At 40.2% G+C, this 21,665-nt stretch overlaps 2 protein-coding genes across 6 annotated transcripts; both read left to right on the plus strand.

Annotated features, from left to right (window-relative positions):
- Positions 1–3,973: 3,973 nt before the first annotated feature.
- On the plus strand, positions 3,974–7,187 carry LOC115681023 (pentatricopeptide repeat-containing protein At1g08610). Of its 4 annotated transcripts, none has more exons than XM_056310006.1 (3): positions 4,041–4,248; positions 4,699–4,755; positions 4,824–7,187. In XM_056310006.1, exon 3 carries the CDS (start codon positions 4,934–4,936, stop codon positions 6,719–6,721), a length of 1,788 nt encoding a protein of 595 aa, XP_056165981.1. In that variant the 5' UTR covers positions 4,041–4,248; positions 4,699–4,755; positions 4,824–4,933; the 3' UTR covers positions 6,722–7,187. The 4 variants fall into 4 exon arrangements, with proteins under 4 accessions (XP_056165980.1, XP_056165981.1, XP_056165982.1 ...); XM_056310007.1 differs by having other exon boundaries at positions 4,929–7,187; XM_056310005.1 differs by lacking the exon at positions 4,041–4,248 and adding an exon at positions 3,974–3,991 and having other exon boundaries at positions 4,699–7,187.
- A 1,860-nt stretch (positions 7,188–9,047) lies between these two features.
- On the plus strand, positions 9,048–20,349 carry LOC115681011 (serine/threonine protein phosphatase 2A regulatory subunit B''beta-like). Of its 2 annotated transcripts, XM_056309757.1 has the most exons (13): positions 9,361–9,605; positions 12,506–12,769; positions 12,872–12,977; positions 13,070–13,169; positions 14,768–14,873; positions 15,042–15,132; positions 16,857–16,998; positions 17,329–17,476; positions 17,576–17,685; positions 18,388–18,544; positions 18,856–18,981; positions 19,102–19,252; positions 19,820–20,349. In XM_056309757.1, the coding sequence occupies exons 1-12, from the start codon at positions 9,459–9,461 to the stop codon at positions 19,240–19,242; spliced, it is 1,638 nt and encodes a 545-aa protein (XP_056165732.1). In that variant the 5' UTR covers positions 9,361–9,458; the 3' UTR covers positions 19,243–19,252; positions 19,820–20,349. The 2 variants fall into 2 exon arrangements, with proteins under 2 accessions (XP_030460723.1, XP_056165732.1); XM_030604863.2 differs by lacking the exon at positions 19,820–20,349 and having other exon boundaries at positions 9,048–9,605; positions 19,102–19,256.
- Positions 20,350–21,665: the final 1,316 nt, after the last annotated feature.

Genomic DNA, 21,665 nt, shown 5'->3' on the forward strand with positions numbered 1-21,665 from the left:
CTTTCTTCAGTTCTTAGATGAAGCAAGAACGCACAGAAGAGAGGAAGCAAGTCCTAGAGCTCTCTGCGCTAGTCCTAAAACTATTTCGGGGAGTTCGATAAGCTTTTCACTCCTAACTACAAGTCGTCCAACAACGAGAACTGGTTCGGACCTCCACTAGGTATTACCCTAATTTCAACCTGCTCGTGGTTAGCTCACCTAGTTCGGGTCTAAAATCACTGACTTAACGCCCACTCGCTTTAGCCACGACTCCGATTAACAATCATAACTCGCAAGCTCATTCTGCAAACAAGCTTTCACTTTTGGAGATGCAGGTTCTTTTACCCTCTCCCTCACGTTCACCACCGGTAACTGAGGGCCCGTTTAGTAACGTATCAAATAGTGAAAATTTATGTTCTTTTGTTCCCAGAAATAATTTGGGAACAGAAATGCGTTTGGTAAACTTTTTGTTCCCGGGCACATTTTTGCAAATATTTGTGCCGAGAAACAGTTTTGGAAGAGAAACAAGAAGTAAAAAAAGTTGCTTCTTGTTTCTCGGCACAATTTTGAGAATCAGTTTTTTTTCTTCTTTTTCTTTTTTTTCTTTTCTTCTTTTTGTGTTGCTCTTCTTGGGTTGTGGCCGGTCGCCGGCGGCCGGCCACAGCCCAGGGCCGGCGAGGGCGTCACGGCCCTCGCCGGCGGAGGCGAGGGTCCTCCCTGCCGGCGAGGGCGAGGTTGGACCATCGCCGCCCGGGCGAGGCGGCTCGCCGTCGGTCATGGCGAGGCTCGGCCTCGCCGGATCGGGCGAGGCCGAGCCTCGCCGTCGCGACCCACCGGCGAGGTCGGCCGAGCCCAAATCGGGCGAGACCAAGCCTCGCCGTCTCGACCCACGGCGAGGTCGGCCGAGCCTCGCTATGATCGACGGTGAGCCGCCTCGCCCGGGCGGCGAGGGTCCGGCCCTCGCCCTCGCCTCCGCCGGCGGCCGGCGAGGGCCGTGACGCCCTCGCCGGCCCTGGGCTGTGGCCGGCCGCCAGTCGCCGATGACCAGCCATAGCCTGGGTAGAAAGAAAAAAAAAATTAAACAATTCAAAATATTATTAAAATATTATTAATAAAAAGAAATTTGTGTGTAGTTACCAAACGCATTTCTGTTCTTTTCTATTCCAGAAATAGAAATTTTGGACAGTTTACCAAACGCCTTCAAATGCACAGAAATTGTTTCCGGGCACAGAATAAAAAAAAATCATTTCTGTTCAGAAATGGTTCCCGAGCACAGAATGGTATTCATGCGCACCCTGAGTAGTATTTCACCTTGTAGGCAAAGATAGTATTCTATGTAATAATATTTAGGGAGCATTTTCTTATGCATTTGTATGATAATAATGGATGTTTATGATTTTTTTATGTGCTTAACCTTGTCATATTTTTTAATTTTTTTAAAGTGTCTTTTTAAACGTCATGTAGTGATGGCATGGAAAAATAATGGTTATAGGACTACTGCATTCACGGGATAAAATGAAAGTTGAACAGTTAAAATACACGGACTACAATGTAATGTAATGACACATATTAATATTATAATTGAACGAAATGCGTACAAAAACTAGTAAATGGTTCTTTTCAATCTTATTTATGCTTAGGTTATTTTTTGAATAATAGTTTTCTAGTAAAAAAAAAGAGAAATGTTAACTCATTAACACAATAATTCATTAGTTATCGAGTAAATAAACTGTTTCTTTTGGAAGATGGGAACATTGATTTTGTTCCAAATGGAGAAGAAAAGTATAAAATCAAAAAAAGAAGGTAAGAAATAATCATAAAAATCATGAGTGGGCCCCATATTTAATCTGAACAAATGTCGTTTGAGAGGATCATAGGTAGTTTTGTCTCGAAAAAAGAGAAGAAATAATATTAAATCGAAAGTGGGATCCGCGATAAATAATATAGTCAAATCATTGTGATAAGAGTTGTCATGAGTCAATAACGGGATGAAAATAGCGTGAGCGAATAACATTTGTCATAATCAAAACATTAGAGGAACATAAAAAGCTTCCAAGCAAAGTAAATGCCAAAAGAACTGCAAAACATAACACAACCCAAAAATCCAAAAGTCCAGCTTGCAGCTATAAGCACTCTTTCATCTAAGAAGACCAGATCTATCACACCATAAAAAAAAAAAATCACAAGTCGATCTGGAACTATCAAATCTGTCCATCTAGAAACTACGGGTTGGAGTGCACACCTAGGTTCGACGTCCTCAAAACCATCCTACACAGAGACAACAACAACAACATGTTGAAGCACCATAAATCGAACGCTTCTAAGAAAGTAGATTTAGATCGAGAGAGACAAAACTCCCAGATTAAGGCGACACCAAAATCAGGAGATGAGAGCTTCCACCAAATCTCAGAAAAGTCATAGAACCACGTCCCGGACATCCTGCTAACTAGATTGGTGACAACATTCTCGCAAAATTTTCAGCTACAAATAGATTTATTCACCGTGATGAGCGAAGAAAAGCAACAACAACGAGCATAAGAACATGCCAAATAAGGTGAAAAAGACTCAGATTAGATTAGGAGAGGAAAAAAAAAAGGAAATCAAAACCTAAAAAAGAAAAACAGAGCATAGCAGGCTCTCAACTTCGGAAATTGGAGTTGGGAGCCTGCAGGTGAAGTTTCCTTTGAGGGAGGGGTTTTTTGGGAGAGAGAGGGTTGTCAACAGAGAGTTGATTTCATTATTCAGAGGATGCTTGAGTACATGAATAATGCATTATTTTAAGATAAGATACCGTTTGATAACACCCAAAAATGACCAAAATCTTTTAAACAATATGATGCCGATAGAAAACTCGATATTGAATGTTCATAGCCATCGACGAGTTATCAATGATAAAGAAGCTTGTCGACCAATATGAATATAAACAATTGACATGACATCAATATGAAAGTTCGATGTCAAGCGATGGTACTATTGATAAGATATTGATGGCAGAAGAACTTGCTCATTATTATGAATATCGATGACGATTTTTTTTTTATCAACATACAGTGATTATTGGTCGACAATTGGCACTTAAAATAAATTTAGTTTGTGTTGAAAGTAAAACCGACGATGACAAAGATGCCGATTGAGAAGTTATAGACAGTTGGACATGCAATCGCAGAGCTTTTCCAAAGAAATAGCTTAGAAGCCACATTAAAAGCGCTCTGAAGTTGAGCCCAGCAACAACTAAAAGTTGGAATTAAGATGAAAGTGCAATTATAAAGTGTGATCATAGAGCCGACAATCACGAATATACGGTTGTAACTTTTAATTTGAATACTAAACGCTTAGAAGGGGTTACTTTGTGTAATATATAAGCCGCGTTGAATCATTGTAGAGAACTCCCGATCATCAACACGAAAAATGCATCTTTTTAAATTTATCGTTACAACTTTCCACTTCCTACATTTACTTCCGTTTAAAGTGATTACTTCTAATTCCCGTTCGCGGTCATGCTTAACACTTCCTGTTCAAATTGCCACGGAATCCGATTTGAATAACGACCGATGATCCAACCTTAGGTGCGAGGTATCGCGTCGTGTGGAGCCGTTCCCGGCTATCCATATACGAAATGCTCAATTAGCTAATTTGAAAGCAAAATATATGGCAAACTAATGGAGCGGAGTTTTGTGTTTTAGCTTTGATAAAATAGTACAAATAACCTTTCAACGTGTATATGAGCTCTTTGAGCATAGTATTACATGACTACTTAGGTTTAATTTAGTGATTTTAAATTACTTTGAGTGGGCAACTTACACTCATACTCTAGAGGATTCTTGCATTTAATAGGTAGATAGTAGGTAGCGAGATTGGATCTCCAACGTCAGATTAAGAAGAGATCTACGGTTGTAATTAGAGGGGTTCATGTATAAATAAGATCTATCGGTGTCATACAAATCCAATTCTTCATGATCGGGTGTGGGCCGCACGGTTCGGGATCTCAAGCGTCGGTCCGCGACACAAGAAGGTACAGTACTAAGTACAATTTATAACGTTTTCCTTCTTCTTGAAACATTAATTTTTGGCACGCATCATGTATCCATATTTCCATAAGCCACGGTTGCAAGCAACAAACGAGAACCCTAGTAATCAACGTCTCCTTGTAGTCATCACCTCCAGGCGTCTCCCTCCTACCCCTCCCTGCCCCCGGCGACGGTAACACAGAGCACCGAGCGTTCCGTACCGAGTCGCCGCCGCTGGCGGCAACCGATGCTGTCGCTCCTGGTAAAATGTTTGAACATTTTAGCTCTCTGCCCCCGCGCATGTCTACTACTGTTTCTGTTTCGTTGCCGTTCAGTGGAATTTGTGAAGCTTCAGGTGATTTGGGTTTCGATGGTTAGGTCGGTTGGCCGTCGGAATGAGAGTGGTTTTCGATATAATGTTCTGGGTCATGGCTGTTTTCTTGAATCCGCTGATGCTAGTTGTGGTCTGTTTCGTCATGTTGTTGTGATATTCGCAAACTTGAATAATGGGGATGCGGTAGTTCTGTCGGAATTTTACAGGATTCAGTGTCTTCTTGCATGAACTCTATTCTCTTGATTAAGTGGTTTAATTCATTGTTTGTACTTTGATTGAAGCACCCTTTTATGGTAGATATACGGAGAGACGTAACAGGTTCTGTCATTATTTGGATGCTGTATTTATGATTCCGGGCCTATCATTGTTCTTGTGCAGGAGTTGGTGTGGTGATTCTGTTTCCATCCGAATCTCGGACGAATTATCGTCTCCGAGGTAATAAAGAGCTGTCATATCTGCTCTTTTGCTCTGTTGCTTTTGAGCTCTGATGCCGATTCCCGAAGATCCTCTGTGTTGAGCAGCTCAGAATATGCTTGAAATTCTTGTTTCAGCTGAACTGTGACTCTTTTATTAATTTGCCAAACTTAAAGAGAGTAGTTGTGTTGTAGAAGATATGGGTTTCGCGGTTGCCCCACAGAGTTCCATGGCCGATGCGTCTCTTCCGCATCTTCTGCACCGGGATTCTAAACAAGCTAGCCGAAGTTCTGGACCTTGTGGTATCAATTGCTTTTCAAGAGAGACAGGATATGCTTTTCGGACAAGTACCTCAATTAAGTGTGATTATAGTTTCCGTCAGACAAATGGTTATCTCAGTGTTCGAAGAAATGTGGGCTCTTTTCAGTGTGGAGTTTTACAAAGAAGCTTTCGCACTTTCGAGGAAGATGACATCGACCAAGATGAGTGTAGTTCAGAAGGCTACGAAATGATTGCTCCGAGAAAAAGCAGTGTTAAGACGAATTTGAGGAAAACTTCCAGTTCGTCGCGCCGGTCTTCAGATGGATCATTTGTCGGAAACGATGAGGAAACCAACAATGAAATTCTTCAAAATCTCTGCAGTAGGGGGAAACTGATGACTGCATCGCAGTTGATAGATGTCATGGGGCGCCGGAATCAAATTCCCCACTTCCCTTCCTGCGTAAGCTTGATCAGAGGTCTCGTTAGAATTAATAGAATAGAGAAAGCAGGCAAAGTTCTTAGAATCATGGTCTTATCTGGTGGGGTTCCTGATGTGATCACATGCAACATGATGATCGGTAGTCTTTGTAAGGAAGGGCTTTTCGGATCTGCTGTTGACCTCTTAGAAGACATGAGCTTAAGTGGCTGTCCTCCAGATGTCATAAGTTACAACACTATTGTCCGCTGCATGTTTGGCAATGGTTATTTTGATCAGGCTATTGGTTTTTGGAAGGACCAATTGAGGAAGGGATGCCCACCTTACCTGGTCACCAATACCATACTTATCGAGTTAGTATGCAGGCACTGTGGAGTTGTGCGCGCCATTGAAGTTTTGGAAGATTTGGCTATGAATGGTTGTCATCCTGATATGGTTACCTATAATTCGCTTGTAAATTTTACTTGCAAGCTGGGGAATTATGAAGATACAGCTCTAGTCATGCATAATCTTTTATCTCATGACATGAAACCTAGTACCGTAACTTATAACACTCTCCTTCATTCTCTTTGCACCCATGGCTTGTGGAATGAAGTAGATGAAGTCCTTACAATAATGAGTCAAAGTTCACGTCTTCCGACGGTTGTTACTTACAATATTTTGATCAATGGTCTGTGTAAATTTGGATATCTAGACCGCGCAATCGACTTCTTTGAGCAGATGGTTCAGAAAAAGTGTTGCCCTGATATAATAACATATAACACCCTTCTAGGTGCTCTTTCTAAAGAGGGTATGGTGGACGAGGCCGTTCAACTACTTCACTTTTTGAGTGGTACTAGCTGTTCTCCAGGTTTGATCAGTTATAATGTCGTCATTGATGGTTCGGCTAAATTGGGTGAGATGGGTAAAGCGAAGTTATTATACAACGAGATGATTGAAGCTGGGATTAATCCTGATGACGTCACACATCGATCTTTGCTTTGGGGGTTCTGCCGAACTGATTTATTCGACGAGGCTATGGATATGTTGGGCGAGATGAATAGGAGAAATCACAGAGTTGGTAACAGTGCATACAGATTCCTGATCCATGGACTATGTAAAAATGAGAAAGTCAGCTCTGCAATACAAGTACTGGAAAAGATGATATCAAGTCAGTGTAAGCCGGATGAGACCATCTATTCTGCCATAATAGAAGGTTTAGCTGCTGCAGGGATGACAAAAGAGGCCCATGAACTGCGTCGAAAACTGATAGAATGGGGCCTTCTTTCTCAAGAGGCAGTGGTTAACTAGGACTGCATTATAACTTGAGCCTTAAGGTGTCTCTGAGCTCTCAGATAGCCATTTTAATGAGTGAAGCTGCATAGCATGTGAGCTCCACCTCAGCAATTTCTTTGTCCTTATTTTACTGTTTCTTCACAGTGGCTCGCCTATCTGTGGATTCCATAGATTTTGACAAATGTTAACTCACAAAGTATCCCTTCTGATGTCTCTTTTGCTGGTTTCGCAAGCCGGGAAATTTTTATGGTAACTGCTTATTTGAGGAAAGTTTTGGCCTAGTCCTTCCTCTTATCGCATAGTTTCAAAATTTTACTTCTTAGGATATCTGTCCCGGGGCTTTGACTTGATGGTCCGAGGACTTACTACATGGTTTAAGTCTTTGAACAAGTAAGGTGATGGTTGCCTTGATTTTTTGTAGAAATAATACTGTGGTTGGCGTTCAAACTAGTTTTGATGATAATTTATTGCTACTCGTGCATATTAGCTTGTTCCCCAATTTCAATCATCATGGACTTGGAAGCATGAAGTCTGCTATAGGATGCTGAACTATTTTCTGTATGTGTTGTTGATATCCGAGTGTTTTATGGAGAAATCAATGGTCTAGGGGAAGAATTCATCTCTTAACTAGCATCTTAGTTCTTTAACCAACAGCGTCTTGCTCGACTAGCTTAATAAATATCAGATTCTTTCCCCAATTGCTGTTGCTTTTATGACAACCCACTAGCTTAAGCTCGTGGATTTTCAGAAATTTTTTACAGCAGGGACCAAGCTGGAGTATGGGTCTCTAGAGTATGTAATACAATTTGCTCATGATCTTGCTCATAGGGCTGCAGATAAGTCTGGCAGTGTTATGCTTCCTTCCCTGGTTTTTCTGTTACGAATGTTTGGATTGGTCCAAATGTCAATTGCCCCTTGATCAAAACCTTGCAATCCATCTCTTACCAAGTTGCCTTGTAATCTATCTTTTGCCAAGTCAATTGAGTTCAGTATACTTTTGTGCTGCTTTGTTTCGACTATTCTAGTTTCTTTTTTTCATCCTATTGTTGTATCTCTTTGAACCCAATGTGATAGTGCAGTCTAGTTCCTGCTAAAGAGTGCAGGAATTCTTGATTGACATGTTGTCCTCTTTAGCAAAGAGATTGGAGTGTTCATGACGCGTCTGGATTGACCAAATTGCGATGGAAAACATGGCACTCTCTGGTCAGGATTGCGTTATGTAGTACTTTCGAGTGCCATGTGAGGTCTTTAATGACGTACTTTCAACCCGACAATTTTTCATATTGATAGGCGACAAATCATGTGCTGCGGGGCGATGTGGGAGTAGCCGGCCACCGGTTTCGGCCACTGCCGATGGGAATGAATGGCGTGTGGTTCTGTGACTTGAGGCTTTCCCGGGAGCACGGGTTGTTATGACCTAGAATCGTGCAGATGTGCGGCTTCGCGTAGGCTTCGAACTTGCCGACATCGATGGCGGCGCTTTAAGTCAAGTTCTGCAGCTCAGTGCCATCGGTAGCGCACTTGAGCTGCGGGACTCAATTAAGCGGGTGATCGTTCGTGGAGGTGAGAACCCGAGTCGCGTGGGGATTTCGCGCAAACTCGAGTCGACTCGATTTGACACAGGGTTTTGAGCCGTGCAAATCGGATGCCTGAGCAATCTCGCTTTTCCGGACTTGTATTTGGTGATCATAATGGGGTGAGTTTGGGTGAGCCGTAAAATATTAATTAGAGTGTATTTCAAATAGAAGTGATGCAGGTAAGATACTCGTTTACGAGGGAAATCTATTTGCATAACGGGAGATTTTGTTTTATATCATTTCAAAGTATTCACAGTGAGATAATAATATGGTGATTATGTTTTGGATAAGCTTGTTTTTCCACTTAACCGCCCGGGAATCGAACCGGTCCAGTCCCTAGTTCTCGATTCTTGGGTGGGACCGAACTGGATCGGGAACCGATCACCCTTAAGCTAATGCTCAGAACGAAGCTCATTTTTATCTGACATCCGCATTTTATTTCAAACTTATGATTTTCGATAATGATGTAACGAGCCCGGTATCTTTTCAAGATCGCCCGATAAACGAGCTCCCGCATGTCGCGCGCACGCCTCGACGGGGCATAACTCTTCGAACCTCAAATTAACCGCCCTCGCCGTTACCAAACGGGCAGTCCGCTCGGCTCGAAGGGAGGCGGGCGGGACCCCGCCGGGCTTCTCCCCCCTGGCCCCTCCCGCCTCCGGTCCGGCGCACACGTGATGGCACGTGACCAGGCACGTGCGACGCGCCTTCTACTTCAACCGATATATCTCCAGGTGCTCCCAAAATTTTTTTTTTGATCTCTCTCTCTCCTCTTCTCTCTCTAAGCTCGCTCTCGCTTCGCCTCTCGTCGTCTTCTCCGATCATCTCCTCCTCCGCCGCCCGCCGCTGCGAGAGAGAGAGAGGACGAGCAAGCGCGAAGCGCGAGATCGCCCCCCGCCGTCCGGCCATCCGTTTCCGCGAAGATCCGGCGCTCCGCCCGATCCCCTCGCTCGCGCATCGAGCTCGCAGGATCCTAGCCGCCGCCGCCGGCTTCTTTCCCGGAGCTCCGGGAGCTGAATCTGCAGGGGGTGGTTCTGTCGATCTCCGCCTCCTCCTCTCTCCCCGCCGAGGAATCCGCGTGCGCTCCGGGCTGGGCGGTTTGGGGGGGGGGGGGGGGGGGCTTTGGATGAGAGATTGAGAGGTCGGAGGCGAGACGAGACGAGACGGGGACGAGCATGGAGATCGCCGCAGGCGAAGCGGCGTCCTTGGAGACCGACCTCTTGCAGCTCAATGAGGTGTCCCCCCTGGCTCTGAAATCGAACTCCGATTTCGTGGAGAAGATCTTCCAGCAGTGGCTCGCGCTCCCCGACAGCAACCGGCTGGTACTTGTCCCCCCTTCCCCCCCGACCATGCGAGACGAACTGAACCGAAATCTCGCGCTTTGATTTGCCGTTAAAAATGCATTGCGAGCGTGCCTTTTGCTTCTGATTTTCTGTGTTAGCCTGCGTGTGCATTCTGCTGTTGATTATGCATTACTTTGTCGAGATACATGTCTCGATTGTAGTTTCTTGCTAGGGATTTCGGTTGGTTAATGGGCATGTTCCAACTCAGAAGTCACCTATGTTTGATTGCATTGATGAGAGAAGAAATTATCTTTTTCAATCTTCACCATTTTATGCCGAGTTTCTTTTGTTAATCAGGCATTTATAGAAAAGTTGGTTTGAAACTTGGAGAAGCTGTCTTGGACTTTGTTTTTTCAAGTTTCGGATGATTATGGATGAGGAGTCTTATGGTGAATGTGTGTTAGAATTATGATGATGTTTCCTTTATGCCTTGGTTTAGGATCAGCAAATGGTTGATAAGATTTTTCTAAAGTGTTGGGTTAGAACGCAAATATTTTGGGTGCAATTTGAAATTTGGAGTTTTTTGGTTATGGATTAGAAATACCATGTGTAGAAGTTCTACACTAAAAGTTACAGTTTGGGAATTGGAAACATGTGCGGGATTTCTCTTGGGAAAATACTGTGTTGTCTTTCAGTGATTGGAATTTGTTTCTCAAAGAACAAAGAACTGATTAGGCATTGTGCGTCATTTGATGGCGAGTTTCTTTTCAAGTCATGCACTTATTAGAAAATTGGTCTGAAACTTGGAGAAGGTGTTTTGGGGTACTGATTGATGGGTTTCCAAAGGATTATGGATTATTTATCTTATGAAAGACACGTGTCGGACTTCTAATGGCGCTTTCATCATGCCTTAACCCAAAAGACGAGCAAGATTGAGGTTAAAGTTGCCTGAAGGGATCTAATAACTTTGAAAGATGGTTAGTATCCAATTGCTAGCATGGGACTCAAAAATTGGGGTTTTAGTAGGAATTAACCTATACCATGTTTCTGAGCTCTATCCTTAAAAGCTACGGTTAGGGAATTGAAACATTATGAGGAACCTTTCCTTTGGAAAACTGATGAAGCCTTCATTGAGTGGATGCAAACTTGACTCTCGAAGAAGGATGAACTAATATGAGAATTATGCATCATTTTGTGGCGAGTTTCTTGTCATGTCATGCATTTATTTAAAAGTTGGATCAATATTGATTTTTGAATTTCCAAATGATAAGGATGAGGTGTCTTCTGCAAAACATGTGTTGGAATACTTATGATGGGTTTGTTCATACCTTAGCCAAACACATGCTTAGTTGACATTAAAGTTGCTGGACATAATCTAATTACTTTCCAACGTCACGGTTATCTACCAATGAATATGGGATTCAAATTTGGCTTAGAGAGTCTTATTATGAAAGATGATTCTATATTTTATTTAATCATACGGGCGAGACAGCTTGGTGAGACTGAAAAACTCGGGCCAGATGCATTAAACTGTCAGAGGATTGATGTGTTTTTCCAATAATTCCTCCAAGTTCTGAAGGCAGACTTTACCTTGCTGATCTTCACTCACTTCTCTTTGCTAGAGTCTTAGTGAATGATGGAGGCAACATGGATTTGCCATACATTATAAGTACTACTAATGAGATCCAAATATTGAGTCATGACGTTGTTGGTCTGATCCCTTCTGTATATGAAAAAGGAGACATGAACAAGAATTGTTATTGCATCAAGGATGGAAGGAGATTATAACTTTAAAAAGAGAAATAAATAATTATACTTTCAACTTTTCGACTTTATTGGTGTACAGGATGTTGATTATGATGAAAATTGAATTCAAATTTGTCGTGATGAAAAAAGAACCTCACCATTAGAGGGTATAATGACTTGAGATGAACGATCATATCAAAACAAGACCAATGAAATTTATCAAGAATGTTCTACTAATTGGTGTATTAAGTGATGTGGCAAATTGCAAATGCGCCTTTGAACATGTGGGTCTTATTAAACATCCAATAAAGTTCTGCCACATCATTCAGTTTACCCTTTTTGTAAACAGGACCAGCATTATCCTTAAAATAGTATTCCAGTATTTTCCAAACTTCAGAGATTGATACCTTATTTAGTGAGAGGTGCTTCTTTTTTAAGACCTAGCAAATTTTCAGATCACAATTCAATAAATTTTCGAGTCCAAAAAAATGCGGCTTCCAATTGACAATTGAAATCTAATAATTATAATTGTCATCCAGCATGGAGCCTCAATGATGACAACTCAATTGCTCTAAGGTTAAGTTGCCCTCATAGCTTCTGCAACTTTTAAGAGAATTGTCATTTCCTGTGTATGTTTCCCAGATGCTCACATTAAAAGCTGTCTAGCAGCTCTGTGGCATCTATTAATGCTGAAAGCTAGGTCACAATTGATTTGTCGATAGTAGAGGACAGCTTGTCAATAAATCATGTCATAGAGAAAAAATAGGTCCTTACTCGATTAGTTATTGTGATAAGCCTTTCGAACATGTTTACGAATTCATGGACCTTAATGTGTGAGGATGCCATATGAATTTTGTTTCATGACATCCATAGTCAATGAAACCTGACAATGGGGAAGTTCAAGTGGTTTGATTGGGGGATGCTTGATGAAGTTGCTTTGATTGTGAAAGCTGGTGTTAAATTCATAGCACGATATAGGATGCTTCCTTGAAAATTAGTTGCTGTTTCTGGAAAATTCTTAACTTGCTTTTGATTGAACACAAATTGTCATAGTTGCTGGCTCTCTGAAAATATTAAACTAGAAGGCATAGATTTGCATGCATGCGTTCTTTTTCATGATCTTTGGTATTCTTTGAGTAATCTTGGATGTAGTGTCCCAAGTTTTTAAAACTTTCCTTTCCCTATGGTTTCAGGTGACATCATTGATAAATGATGCAAAGGCAGGTGCATCTCTGAATGCTCCTGGGAGCTCTTCGAGCACCAGTGCTGCTTCAGGCAATTCATTACCTTCCATGTTTGCTGCTGGAAATGCACCTCCACTTTCCCCTAGAAGTACACCCGGTTCCCCTAGAAGTGCATCCGGTTCCCCTCGTATAATGAAACAGAGAGCTGGCCCTTCTAATTTGGGTTCTCCTTTGAAAGTAGTTAGCGAGCCAGTTAAAGAATTAATACCACAGGTTTGAGAGATGCCAATTTATTCAGATGTACTCTTTGAACATAGCTGGAGAATTTTCCCTGCATCTCTAAAAGTAAGTTGCTTTTGATGTGGTTAATTGCAGTTTTACTTTCAAAATGGCCGGCCGCCTCCAAAAGAACTGAAAGAACAATGCATATTGAGAACCAATCAATTCTTTTATGCTCACTCCGATGGTTTGCAGATAAATGGTAAGAAGATACTGTTGGCATTCCTATTACTTTTACTAGTGTTTTCTCTGCCATCTATAATTCATTACTCTATCATTTCCTTGGTCTTTCAGACTTCAAATTAGTTACGAGGGAAATTTGCAAGTTGCCATCATTCTTCTCGACGTGTCTTTTCAGAAAGATTGATGTTAATGGCACTGGCTTCATTACGAGGTCTGCATTTCGTCATTTTCTACCTTTTTTAAATTAAGTTCTTGCTTGGTGATGTGGGTAGGGGATGCCAGTGGTAAGTTGTGATATAGCCAAACCAAAATCAAGTGATTTTGACTGAGCTGCCTTCGCTAACTTGTTCGATTCTGTCTCCTAAATGGCATGAGTAGGCTTCCAGTACTGGAAGATCACCAATATTTACTGCATGCGTTTCCACATTTTCGGCCTAAGCATACCATTAAATTTTGGATTCTGGCCCAATCATCGTACTAGTTTTCCAATTCTTCTATATAGAGCACCTTTATCGTTCCAGTTTCTTTATTTGCTCTCCTCTACAATTTGCTGTTTCCCGAATGTCCCTGTACACGCTTGTCCATGGGTATCTATGTCAACTTTGCTTTGAGAAAGAAGTAGTTATATCAGAGCAAACCCGAGAATAAGGCACATGGTAGTCCTTGTGAATTTCAAATTATTTGTAGTAGTGTTTCCTCTTTGACTTCATGGTAATGTGATTTTCTTTTGGAAAGTTTCCAGACAAAATCACTGACTTTATGTTTTAATTTTCTGGAGAAAGGGATGCAGTAGTTGATTGCATTATTGGTGGCTCCAATTTTGGTACAATGTTTTCTCACTGTAGCAGCTACCAAAACATTAATACTATTTTCCTAAATTAGTGGTCCATGACAATTTTGTTGAGAAAATAAATTCAGCACTCTCAGGCCAAATCCTCTTCTTTAACAAGGAAAATCATAATATACTTAACTCACTCAGACTAATAACCCACTTGGGTCCCAACTCACCTGAGTCATGGTCGGTAAGTCCTCAAAAATGCTATTTTTATGATGCTGCGCATTTTCTCTTTTCATTTACTTTTCTAGTTTGCATGGCCTTTCAAATTGTCCATGGATTTTTTTCATTATCTTTTTCAGAAGCCTCAGAAATATGCTGCAAAGGTTAAAGACGGTTCTTACAATTACGATGGTATTTGAATACCACTACCTTACGCTTCAGTTACTTGAGTGCTCAAAGTATCTTAGTTCCTGATTTTTCTGAAGCCATCAACTTAATTCGAATTTTTGGGACCATGGCTTTTTGGTACAGGGAGGCAATACTGTCCCCTTGATCTTTGACAATTTTATAACCATCCTACTAGTTAACTGTCAGAATCTTACACTTTCATGCACCCAGGCAGGTTTAGATAGTGAGTGAGCTTGCGAACTTGAGTTGGAGCTATAGGTATCAAAACTCAAAAAGTTGGATGATCGAGAGTGAGATGTATAAACAAATGCATTACCTGCTAATACTTGTGCTATTGCTGATAATGTTGGTGGAATAACATAAACCTAGCGGTGTAGCTGACACCTATTCCACAAGCACAGATAGAGCATGTTTAGACTTTCCTTCTTCATATTTGCATTCTTCTCAATTGGCTAATATATGTTGGGGTGAAAAATTGGTTCTCACATGAGCTAGTGATGTATGTTTTGTAGAGGCCAATTGAAATTCAGATTCCCTTTCTCGGCTGTTGTTTCATCATTTTTCTCCTAATTAATATTGTTGTTGTTTGTTGGGCTTATCTTTGCTCTATAATTGACTGATAGGGATGCGTTTGCTGATTACTGGATAAATGGGAACATGTTGACACTGGATGTAGCAACTCAAATCTATAAGATTTTGAAGCAACCAAATCTCAAGTATCTCACTCAGGTTCAATATGTTTTCCTTACTCACGTTTTCTCTGATCCTTCTCCTCTGTAGGTTGCAGTTTTGGGAACTTTTTGGGGTTATCTTACTTTTGCAACTTGTTATTGACTAGATTGGTGTATATATACTGTTTTAGTTTCTGATATGTTGTGTTTTCCGACTTTTCCATAGGATGACTTCAAACCTGTGCTTCGAGAGCTTTTGGCTACTCACCCTGGACTGGAGTTTTTGCAGACCACGCCTGAGTTTCAGGAAAGATATGGTTTGTTCCTGACCTGTTGTAGAGATTTTAGTTATTCTAATATGATTTATGGTCCTTTTGTGCTCCTCAGATTTGCTCATATGCCATTCTAGTTACTTTCAGTGAATATTGTTACTATATTTAAAATGGAGTTTATATTATGTGATATGATGTTCTTTCCTTTATGCTCCTCATTTACCCATATGCCGTTCTAGATGCTTTCAATGAAAAATGTGGCTCTGTGTAGTAAGTAGTTTGTGACTGAAAAATAGAGATTGCAGTAGGTTGGGTCTTATAGGGTACCCGACTTGTCCCGAACCCCAATAGGACTTAAAATGGGTTGCACTTTAGGGTTATGGGACGGGTTAGGATTTTATTTGCAGAACCTTATAGGGTTTGGGACTTGTCTTGCGGGTATCCCAAAACCTGAAAAGTGAGACCTATTTTATCTTTTTTGATTTGTAGAATTTCTGGAAGAATTTGAAATTGAAAGAATTTGAAATTAAAGTGGTTGCATAATCTAGATTTCCATGATTGGGGATGTGTAATCAAGTGGTTTGCTGTTTATATTGTGCTAGACAATGTTTGAAGAAGAATTGAATAACCACATTGGTTTCGAGAACCTGTCAAGAACCCAATAACTTAAGTGGGATGGGTTTAGCATTCCATTTGCAAAACCATATAGTTTTTGGGATGGGTTTGGAAAATACTCAAAAGCTAGTGAGACGGGTTGTTCCAAACCCATTCCGCTTCCATCCCTACTAAAAAGGGGGTATCTGGTGCACATGGCTCCCACTGCGGGGTTTTGGGGAATGGTTGATGTATACAGCCGTACCTGTTTGGTTTCAGAAATTGCTTTTGGTGAAAATGTAAATGAAAATAGTTGTCGTTAGTTTCCTATTTCCATGAAAATGTGTTTGTTTCATGAAAATGAGAATATTCTGTTTTGGAATAAATTGCAAAACCATGTTTGGATGCATTTGAGTTTCTTCATTGGTTTAATATCAAGTCTCACTATATTTCCAATCATCTGATGAAATATCTAAGAATTATTAAAATAAGGATATCGATAGAAACAATTATTTACAAATTATCTAAGTTCATAATTAAATACTAAATAATTATTAAGTAAAGGTCATAAAATATTGTGATTGTCTTTTCTCATGAATTAAACATTGTTTGGTTAGTTTTCGTTGCCGAAATAGATAGTACTATTTTCCCCTTGTAGTCGCAAGTTTGGCTCATTGAAGGGAAATAATTTCATGAGGAAAAATGTGTGTCAGGTGTTGTTAACAACCCTTATCAGAACAAAAGATCTTTGTTTGTGACTTCATCCCAATGACTTAACAAAACTAAATTTGCCATGGCATCTATAAAGTCTGATTACACGGAGTGCATTCTGTATCCATCGATCATAAAGAAAAAATATGTTCTGCTTTCTGACACTTAGGAAGTAAATTTCACTGTTAGTAATAATGTAGGTACTAACTATACTGAGGACTTTTTGATTAAATTATTTCCGCAGCAGCAATTTTTTATGACATTTAATAATTCTATATTGGTTTATGATTTGCCGGTTAAAAAGTTGCTCTCAGTAGTTATGGGAGCATCGTTTCTGATAGCCTAGCCTTAATAGTTTTTCCTGCTTCTTGCTTCAGCTCAATTCTGATTCAAGTCTGTTAGACTCTATATTTTGTTTTTCTCCTTCTCTATATATTTAATATGACTTTCTTTACCATGCGCAGCTGAAACAGTGATATACAGAATATTTTACTACATAAATAGATCTGGAAATGGCAATCTGACTCTCAGGGAATTGAAACGTGGGAACTTGATTGATGCAATGTTACATGCAGATGAAGAAGAAGATATAAATAAAGTCTTGAGGTAAAAAAACGTACGATGATGTTTTCTCCTAGTTATTCATTAGGCATTTCTGTCCCTGCAAAATTTTCACGTTGGGGCTTGTCCATCCATTTCTTCATAGGCAGATTTGTTTAATTGTACATCAGTAAAAGCCCCCAAGAGTTATAATCTCTCCGTGAGATCGGTTCATGCATAATCTGATTCTTCTGCATTGGTCTCTAAAAGTAGCTATGTGATGGATTAATTATGTAGTTGAGAAAGTAATGGTGCTGCCAGAGTAATCTTTTGTGGTGTTTGCTTTTACAAATATTCTCTCTGCTTGCACCATTGATACTTTAATACCTAATGCAGGTATTTCTCTTATGAACATTTTTACGTCATATACTGCAAGTTCTGGGAATTGGATACAGATCATGATTTCTTGATAGATAAGGAGAACCTTATCCGATATGGCAATCATGCACTTACCTACCGAATTGTAGATAGAATATTTTCTCAGGTTTGTGTCTACTGGATGTAATTACTTGACCCAGATTCCTGCTATGATGGACAACTTGGTGCTTATGGAAATTCTCTCTTTTTTTCTGAATGATCTCAGGTCCCGAAAAAATTCACCAGCAAAGTTGAAGGGAAGATGGGTTATGAAGATTTTGTTAACTTCATACTGGCTGAGGAGGATAAATCTTCTGAGCCTAGTCTTGAATACTGGTATGTTAGGTCTCCTAATACTGTAAACCCATTTAGGCATTGCTGAGTGATGAATCTTGAGGTCATTGAAAAACTTGTCCAGTTGTGCAACTCTTAGTTGGATAACGCAGAAAGGAAATTGTTAAGTTCTCTAATTTTTTTCAGTAAGTGTATTTTTCTTTTAGCAATTCATCTAGAGGCTGAAAACAAAGGAGGTGTTTTGTTCGATGATAAGAACTCTTCTCTATGTGTGCAGGTGTATGTGTGTGTATGGGGTGAGTGTGGGTGGGCACATGGGGATTGTGTGTGTATTGGGTGAGTGTGGGTGGGCACATGGGGGGTGTGTGTGTGTTGGGTGAGTGTGGGTGGGCACATGTATGTGTGTGTGTGTGTGTGTGTGTGAGAGAGAGAGAGAGAGAGAGAGAGAGAGAGAGAGAGAGAGAGAGAGAGAGAGCATATAAGAAATGTAGGCATTCTGTATTGCATGTAGTACTTCAGTATTATCTGGCCAGATTGAAAATCTTCCGAGGTTTATACTGTCAGTATTTTCATGGATCGTGCGTCCATATTTTCTTGATCATGCTTCTATATCTTCCAAGGTTATGTCTAATGCAAATTTCTGATGATCTGATTTCAAAATTTTATGATTGTGTTTTATGCTGCGACATTTTTGTACATGTTTTTTACCTTGAATATAACTTGATTTCTGACTTTCTTGCTTAGGTTTAAATGCATAGATTTGGATGGAAATGGAATTTTGACCCGAAATGAATTGCAATATTTCTATGAGGAGCAGTTGCATCGTATGGAGTGCATGGCTCAAGAGCCTGTGCTCTTTGAGGATATTTTGTGTCAGATAATTGACATGATTGGGCCAGAGGTTTGCTCTGTTTTTCTTCAGAACTATATTGTACATGGGATTTATGTTCTACAATGGATGAGGAGAATGTTGAAGAATACTGCTAATGTCTTGTCATCGATCTTTTCCTTTGATTACATGTTACTTGTATAAGTGCATATTTTAGAGTACATGCCTGCTAGATACTGATTTATCTATGTGAGCCCTTGAGTATGTTTCCAGGGAATTAGTATCAAAATTGCTTGGATCTTGCAAATTTGACCACATTAAAGTGGTACTTCTTTAATTGCTTATCTTACTGTAATTAACAGTTTAAAAGCCCTTGGTTGCAGAATGAAAGTTATATCACATTGAATGATCTGAAAGGCTGCAAACTCTCGGGAAGTGTATTCAATATTCTTTTCAACCTCAATAAATTTATGGCTTTTGAGACCCGTGATCCATTTCTCATTCGTCAGGTAGGAATTTTCCATATCATATATTAAAAAAATTCTACTACTTTTTCATTAGACAGGAATGATTGTTTAATTGGCGTGGTTGTCAGCTTTATACTGGTTTGATATTTCTACCTGAAACAGGAAAGGGAGAATCCAATGTTGACAGAGTGGGATCGCTTCGCCCATAGAGAATATATTAGGCTTTCAATGGAAGAAGATGTTGAAGATGCCTCTAATGGAAGTGCAGAAGTATGGGATGAGTCCCTTGAGGCTCCATTCTAAGAGCGATTGGGTAAGATAGTATATGATGAGTTTATTCTCCCAACCTTTATCCAGGCTTGAGGATAAATGATATGAGAGATGAGCATGACTTAGCGAGAGACATTGTTGGCCAATTGAATAAAAAGAAGAAGACCCTGGTCGCTGAAAAAGTTTTCCTTTTTACACTTGATATGCGTAGTTGGTCTCTTTTCATATTTTTGATCGGCTATATCTTTCTCTATATATAAAAAACAATCATCAGTTTTGTTTATCAAAGTTGCCCATGTAATTCCATGAATTGCCCATCCACTAAATTTATTTAATGGATGAGAAAACTTTCTTAAAACCTACGTCTATGGTTTTAGTAGATAACTTGATATTCACTTTCCTCCCAAAATTTCGGTCCACTTTTGCATCGTATCTTCTAATGTGTTAGTTTTATTTTTTTTTCCTTTCAAACATGACTAGTCTAACAGATGATTATAAGTTTGAAGGATAATCAGGTTTTTGTTGAAAAATTGTGGAATTGTTCTGCCATGTTTAATTATCGACTTCATTTGCACGCTTGCAAGTCTCTAATGATCTTATTTTGTGGCAGTTTTTTAAGAAGAGAAAAAATCATCATCGAGAACAGGCAACGAAGCAAGAGAGCCAACCTGGAATGAATTACCCGATGGATTCTCATTCACCTATAAACTTGTTGAGAGGAGGAACTTCTGCAGATGGTCAAGATGGCCTGCCACAGAGCAGAGGCTTCTCTAAAAAATTGGACGTGGGCTGATATTTGGACTTTCGGCGATAATAACAAGTACCAAATTAACATTTCTGTGGAGGAAATATCGGCCTAAACTACACTCAATTAAAGTCCAATTCGAAGCATTGACGCCATTGGTGATCTTCTTGCCAGTTTCTGAGATATTTGTTTCTCTAGCATAAGTGGTTGGTGCTTCTCTTAATAACTTAAGTTTTGAACATCAGTTTGGTGATTCTTCTAGTACTCAGAAACTGGTACAATCATTTGGCAAGGTTGGAGAGGTAGGCAATTCTTTCCGTTTTTCTTTCCCTTTTCGTTGGTAGATTGTTCGAATAATGGTTATTTATGAATGGGTTTTGGTAGTTTAGAAGAAACCAATCACCGTAATAGTGATAATAGATCATGTTGTGACTGCGATTTTATGATCTGAAGGCATATGTTCTGTTCTTTCTTTTTGGTCGGATGCTTGTCTCTTTCTTTTCCGGTGTTTTTCGACTATGACTTTGTGTATTATGTTCTTTTCTTATCAGATGCTTGTTTATCGATAACATGATGTCAGCAACAGCTCGTTTTCAGAGAAGTCTGCCACAATATATAAATATTATGGTGAAAATGTTATGTCCATGTCTCTAAATCTAAATCTGCTAGTAAGTTTGCATTACACTTACTTTTTCCGCTATTGGTTGGTGTTCTTTGTGGCGATATCAATGCCACAACCAGCAGAGATTTTTTCTTCTTTTTTTTTGTGTGAGCGCCGTGGAGATCAATATATTTGTGGATTGTGGATGCGTGGGTAGACATGTTTCAACGAGGCATTGCCTTAGTAATATTTGGGTTTACATGATCTTTAGTGCCTTTGTTGGTCTTTGATTGGCGACACGTAAGAGAGTTCGTAGAAAAGCTGTAGAAGTGACCCTATCCATGCTCAAGCGAGGGCGAGGATTCTCATTACTCTGAATGGTGTAAATCTGTGACATGAGTGTCATCTTCATGAACATTAGCAATTCTTTACACAATTTTCAAATTTCACGTCTCGAAATATATCCCTATAACTACACGCAATAGTTTACTCCACTAGTATTGAGCTTTTCTCTTAGGTTCAATGTCTTACAATCAAAATGATACATGCGTCATAATATGCACCTGTGCGCAAAATGATATATGTGAACTAAATCTTGTGGAGGCAGGTAGCCAAGAGCATGTTTAGCCCCAGTGTTGAAAGCAACATTTGCCATCTGAGAAAATAAAATTTCTCCCCAAAGATGTCTCTGGTCCGTCATTGCGAAGATCTGTGTAGGCGCCAGTCGAATACGCTTAAAATCCCAGCGACATGGTCCAAGATACCACCACATTACGACCTTAAGTGCAGAACATATTCCTAGTGGTCTAGCGAAAGCCTCCTCGCCGGTTGCCATGTTCATCCCAAACAAGACCGCCAGCGGCTGCTTTACTGGGTTGCCACGAGCGGCCCCATCCGTATTGAGTTCGACTTGCTCTCACAAGGAGGTGGCAACTTAAGGCCGGATGGAATGAAAGGATGGTAGATTGCGCGATTCTCCATCCACATTTGGAAAAGTTACGTTAGGTTCTTAGTAGCAATTCCTTGCAAAGATGACTCGTCAATTCGAGACACAACTTAAGCTACTTTCTGTAATGCATTGAGAACGGTGTCCATGCATTTGCAAATCAA

The sequence above is a fragment of the Syzygium oleosum genome, unplaced genomic scaffold, assembly GCF_021117445.2.
Source record: "Syzygium oleosum isolate NSW1041296 unplaced genomic scaffold, Sole_v2.1 Sole_v2.03, whole genome shotgun sequence".
NCBI classification, from domain to species: domain Eukaryota; kingdom Viridiplantae; phylum Streptophyta; class Magnoliopsida; order Myrtales; family Myrtaceae; genus Syzygium; species Syzygium oleosum.